Genomic DNA, 6,000 nt, shown 5'->3' on the forward strand with positions numbered 1-6,000 from the left:
AAAAACCTCCAGGGACTCTGCCAATCTTCCCGGGAGGAAAATTCTTTTTCCAACCCCAAACATGGCAATCAGTTAAACTCTGAGCATGTGGGCAAAACTCACCAGCCAGCACCCAGGAACAAATTCTCTGTAGTAACTCAGATCCCACCCCATCTAACGTCCCATCACAGACCATTGGGCATATTTACCTGCTGATAATCAAAGATCAATTAATTGCCAAAATTAGGCTATCCCATCATACCATCCCCTCCATAAACTTATTAAGCTTAGGGCTTGGCTACACTGGAGAGTTGCAGCGCTGGTGATGGGGTTACAGCGCTGCAACTCACTCTGTGTCCACACTTGCAAAGCACGGCCAGCGCTGCAACTCCCTGGTTGCAGCGCTGGCTGTACACTGGTCTGCTTGGGGTGTAGCGATTCCAGCGCTGGTGATGCAGTGCTGGTCATCAAGTGTGGCCACCAAAAGCGCTTTTATTAGCTTCCAGGGTATTAGGAGGTAATACCTTTTCAGCCACTCTGCTCATCGTTTCACACTCTACTGCCCTGGGCTCAGGTGACCCACCCTTTAAATGCCCCGGGAATTTTAAAAATCCCCTTCCTGTTTGCTCAGCCAGGTGTGGAGTGCAATCAATCAATCAATCAGTGCCCATGCCTCCACGCCCCAAACGAGCCCCAGCATGGAACACTTCTGAGCTGCAGGACCTCATCAGTGTTTGGGGTGAGGAAGCTGTGCAGTCATAGCTGCGCTCCAGCTGTAGAAATTATGATACCTATGGGCAGATACCAAAGTCCTTGCTGCTAAGGGGCCATGAACGGGACGCGTTGCAGTGCAGGGTAAAAGTAAAGGAGCTGCGGAGTGCCTATTGCAAAGCCCGTGAGGGAAACCGCCGCTCAGGAGCTGCCCCCACGACCTGCCATTTTTACAAGGAGCTGGATGCCATACTTGGGTGTGACCCCACTGCCAATCCGAGGAGCATGATGGAGAGTTCAGAGCAGGGAAAAGTGGGGGAGGGTGTAGATGAAGCAGAGAGTGAGGCTACTGAGGTGGACGGAGACACCCCGGAGTCCCAGGAGGCATGCAGCCAGGAGCTCTTCTCAAGCCAGGAGGAAGCTAGCTAGTCGCAGCAGCTGGAAGTTGTTGGTGAAGAAGAAGCAGAGGAGCGTGTTCCCAGTAAGCAGATTTTATTTTTAGGATGGAACTGTTTTGGGAGAGGAGGGTGGGGGTTATGGCTGCCTGCATGCATGCCTATATGTGGAAAAGCCCATTGATTTGGTCTATCACGTCTCTGCAATCGGCCTTGGTAATCTCTTCAAAAGTTTCAGCCAGAGCGTGGGCAATGTGCTAGCGCAAGTTTACAGGGAGAGCAACCGTGGTCCTTGTCCCAGTCAGGCTAACGCATCCGCGCCACTGTGCTGTGAGGGGTGGGGGGACCATTGCTGCACACAGGCAAGCTGCATAGGGACCAGGGCGGAATCCACATTGCTGTAGATGACCCTCCCTCTCTTCCCAGGGTAACACGCAGCAGTGATATATCTGGCAGTAGAAAATCCTGTTGAAAATGTAAGGATAGTGTTCCGTGCAGGTCCCCCCTAGCTGCTCTCTGCTTTCCCCAGTGCACAGAAACCCCAGTGAGCCCTGACTCAAGCAGTTCCCCTTCCCAGATGAGTCGCGGCAGAAACACTCACCCTAGTACTCACCGTGTCTTCGCTGCTGTGGCCTCTCTGTGCTATGTTTGCTATGTGTAAATGATGCTACAAATAGTCTACAAACTCCTTCACTGTGATAATAAACAATGTAGCCTCTGTATTAAATGTTTCTATTTCTGTTTTTTTCAGTGTCCTTGAATCCTCCAGCCCTATCACAGCCTGCTCAAAGACTACAGAACTTGAGGAAGAAGCCAAGGAAAAACAAGGAAGATTTGGTCAAAGCAGTTATGAATCAGTATGCCAGAGAGAGTAAGAGGCTGCAGGACTGGAGAGAGAAAATGCATGAGTGGAGGGAAACACAGAGCAGGAGAAAGGAATTGGCTACCAAGAAAAGCACGAAGCAGCTGATAAGCCTCCTGGCGCGCCAAACGGACTGTATGCAGTCTCTCGTAGCCATGCAGGCAGATCAGTACCGTGCTAAACCCCACCGCCCCAAAGCTCTCTCCCTTGTTCCCCAGTGTTTGCTCAAAACACCTTTCTCCAGCAGCCTGGTTCTTACCACCACCAGCTGCCCCCAACACCTGTACGTTCACCTACCAGCCCTGAGAACTACAACCCTTACCCTATGCACTCAACCCCCATCAACATGCAGCATATTAATCCTGAAGTGCAGCAGGCACTGAACAGCAATCCAGGCAGGACGTATTCAACCCTCTGAATGTACAGTCCACCACCCTACCCCCCTGCCCTTTTATGTACTGTATTTTGAATAAATGATTTCTTGGCTTTTAAAACATTTATTATTGCAGAAAGTGAGAAATACTGTACCCCAAGGGAAAAACAGGCACAACAAATCATTGTAACCACTGCACTTCACACCCATGCAAGGCACCAAACATTACTGTTGGCTTTCAGCCTCAAATTGCTCCCTTAAGGCATCCCTAATCCTTGAAGCCCTCTGCTGGGCCTCTCTAGTAGCCCTGCTCTCTGGCTGTGCAAATTCAGCCTCTAGGCGTCGAACCTCGGAGGTCCATTCCTCAGTGAATGTTTCACCCTTCCCTTCACAAATATTATGGAAGGTACAGCACGCGGATATAACAGCGGGGATGCTGCTTTCCCCCAAATCTAGCTTCCCAATAAGACACCTCCAGCGTCCCTTTAAACGGCCGAAAGCACACTCCACAGTCATTCTGCAGTGGCTCAGCCTGTAGTTGAACCGGTCCTTGCTCCTGTCAAGCTTCCCTGTATACGGTTTCATGAGCCATGGCATTAAGGGGTAAGCGGGGTCTCCAAGGATCACAATGGGCATTTCGACCTCCCCTACTGTGATCTTGCGGGAAAAAAGTCCCGGCCTGCAGCTTCCTGAACAGGGCACTGTTCCGAAAGATGCGTGCATCATGCACCTTTCCAGGCCAGCCTGAGTTAATGTCAGTGAAATGTCCACGGTGATCCACCAGTGCTTGGAGAACCACAGAGAAATACCCCTTGCAATTAATGTACTCGGATGCCAGGTGGGGTAGTGCCAGAATAGGAATATGCGTCCCATCTATCGCCCCTCCACAGTTAGGGAAACCCATTTGTGCAAAGCCATCCACAATGTCCTGCACGTTCCCCAGAGTCACGGTTCTTCTTAGCAGGGTGCGGTTAATGGCCGTGCAAACTTGCATCAACACTATTCCAACGGTCGACTTTCCCACTCCAAACTGGTTCGCGACCGATCGGTAGCTGTCTGGAATTGCCAGCTTCCAGACTGCAATAGCCACTCGCTTCTCCACGCAGGGCAGCTCTCAATCTCGTGTCCTTGCGCCGCAGGGTAGGGGCAAGCTCAGCACACAGTCCCATGAAAGTGGCTTTTCTCATCCGAAAGTTCTGCAGCCACTGCTCGTCATCCCAGGCTTGCAGGACGATGTGATCCCACCACTCAGTGCTTGTTTCCCGAGCCCAAAGGCGGCGTTCCACGGTGCTGAGCACGTCTGTTACTGCCAAAAGCAAGTTAGTGTCTTGCGCGTCAGGCGAATCAATATCATCGTCTGACTCCTCACTGTCACTTTGGAGCTGAAGGAATAGCTCAACTGCCAAACGTGATGTGCTGGCAACATTCATCAGCAAGGTCCTCAGCAGCTCGGGCTCCATTTGTAACAGAAATCGCGCTGCAGACTCACAATGGCACCAAACTGCTTGGAATGTGTAGCGATGCACCACGGGGCGTTGGGACAGGAAGCGGAATGACCCGCACCCTTCTGTCCCCTTCCCACAACCCACAGCACCAAAATGGGAGGAGGTGCTTTGTGGGATAGCTGCCCACAATGCTCCACTCCCAACAGCGCTGCAAATGTGGCCACACTGCAGCGCTGGTAGCTGTCAGTGTGGCCACACTGCAGCGCTGTCCCTACACAGCTGTACGAACACAGCTGTAACTCCCAGCGCTGCACAAATGTAAGTGTAGCCATACCCTTAGTCTTGAAGCCAGATATGTCTTTTGCCCCCACTACTCCCCTTGGAAGGCTGTTCCAGAACTTCACTCCTCTAATGGTTAGAAACCGTTGTTGTTGTGTGAATTTAAACCATGTTGACCATATTTAAACCATAATAGCTTCCTTAACATGCTTTCAGAATGTATAGACAGTGCTTCATACATGTAGTATGCACTGCTGTATATTATGTAATATCCCCTGAGATGCCTAGCAATGTATATCTAAGATCACAATTTGTATTGTTCTTCTTTATTTTGTTTGGTGCAGAAAGAGTATACGTACTTCCAATGTATATAAAGTTTGAGCAGGTTACAAACTTACTTTAATGGATTTATAGATCCCACAAAAAAATGAGTAGTTAGTTGTCATACAGATTTGTATTACTACTGATAACAGCAAAGAAAATAGAATTATGTAAAACAAAAGGCTAGAATTGTTTAATTCCAAGGAAGACACTTAAAAAGACATTGGCCAAATGTATAATATTACTGATAGTATAATTCACCAGGAGTAAGTCATACATAAGTATTATACTACAATTGTGTTCTAGTTTTCTGAGTTAAGACATTTTTGCCAAATGTATAATACTTGGACCCAATGACCAAACTCCATTACATATAGGCATAATGTTGTAATATGTTTACAATACATTTTGCTAAGCACTATTAAAATGTCACTCTTCTGTATTCCTATCCTATCACTCCCATATCTTTTTCTAGGCCAATTATTTCAGTAATACTGCAATCCAGTGGTTTACACAAAAAACAGTCAACTATTACACAAGGAATCCTGTTATGGACATTAAATTGAGGTACAAGCAAATGAATAAGGTAGTTGGATGAAACATTATTTAAAGGAAAGGACTTTGATTTCCATACAAATACCTTGCTGATCAACACAGATGGGGAGGGGGAGACACAGAAAGTTGGTTAATATGGATTATTTAATTGAAACATGGATTTAATTCAGGTTTTCAGTGCAAGCAGAAACTCTCCAAATATAGCTCAAGCAAACCTCCACACTAAACAGACACCTACATAGGTGTCATTCAGGCAGGGACTCAAGTAGCAAACCAGTAAAATTCTTGTGGAGCTTGCAGGGGGGAAGCAACCTCACTAAAATATATAATACAAAATATATAATGACCGTCTCCCATTTTCCATGGCCTGCTAATTATACGGTGCCTTCGCCAGCCCACTATTCGGGGGTGCTGGAGGAGAGCACCGCCTGCAGCTATCGTTCGTCCCTGGCAGGGCATGCACTCCCGGAGGAACAGCCTGTGTGCATGTGGACAAGGGCGGGGGAGGCTAGGACCTGGGGACAGGGAGGAGGCGGAGCGAGGCGAGGGCCCCCGGGGAAAACTCGCGGGGGCTCCAGCCGCAGGCATCGAGGAGGATGCTCGGCGGAGGGGGGCGCACAGGCGGCAGGTTTACCAGTCCCACACCGCGGCTAGGGCCGCCCCCTTCCGTGCACAGCAGTCCCGCCGCCTCCGGGGAGCCTGACGCCAGGGTGCCCCGGGCAGGGGCTAAGCTCCCGTCGCCGTTCCCCTGGGGCTGAGCTTTGTGGTCGGCACAGCAGGAGCCGCCAGTAGCGCCGGGCGGACGGTGCCCAGGAGCCTCCTCCCCCAGGCCCGGGCCCGCGGGCGGATACTCACGGAGATCGTTGCGCTGCAGCAGCTCGGCTCCAGGCCCAGCGCCTTTCGCTGGGCGCCAGCAACAAGCCCGGCCCCTGCGTCGCCGGGGAGGGGGTGGAGCTCCCGCTCGCTGGGCGCCAGGGGGCGGCCTGGAGCCCCTTCCTGCTGTCTCGGGGGTGGGGAGAGCTGGGGCAGGGCAGCCCCGCCTTTGGCAACGCGCTTTATCAACGTGCCGCAAGGCTGGGC

General features: G+C 50.8%; 1 protein-coding gene across 2 annotated transcripts in view; it reads right to left on the reverse strand.

Moving 5' to 3' along the window:
* Positions 1 to 5,854, reverse strand: part of CFAP97 (cilia and flagella associated protein 97) — a 53,201-nt gene extending 47,347 nt beyond the window's left edge. The window contains exon 1 of one of the 2 annotated variants that reach the window (XM_050945350.1): positions 5,776 to 5,854. Coding sequence is in view for 1 of the 2 variants with exons in the window: in XM_050945349.1 (XP_050801306.1) it covers positions 5,268 to 5,379 (112 nt within the window). In the remaining variant the exon portion in view is untranslated. Of the gene's footprint in view, positions 1 to 5,267; positions 5,508 to 5,775 lie in introns of those variants that run through there. The other variant, XM_050945349.1, reaches the window with a different exon arrangement.
* Between the last annotated feature and the right edge of the window lie 146 nt (positions 5,855 to 6,000).

The sequence above is a fragment of the Gopherus flavomarginatus genome, chromosome 3 (assembly GCF_025201925.1).
Source record: "Gopherus flavomarginatus isolate rGopFla2 chromosome 3, rGopFla2.mat.asm, whole genome shotgun sequence".
Classification (NCBI taxonomy): Eukaryota; Metazoa; Chordata; order Testudines; family Testudinidae; genus Gopherus; species Gopherus flavomarginatus.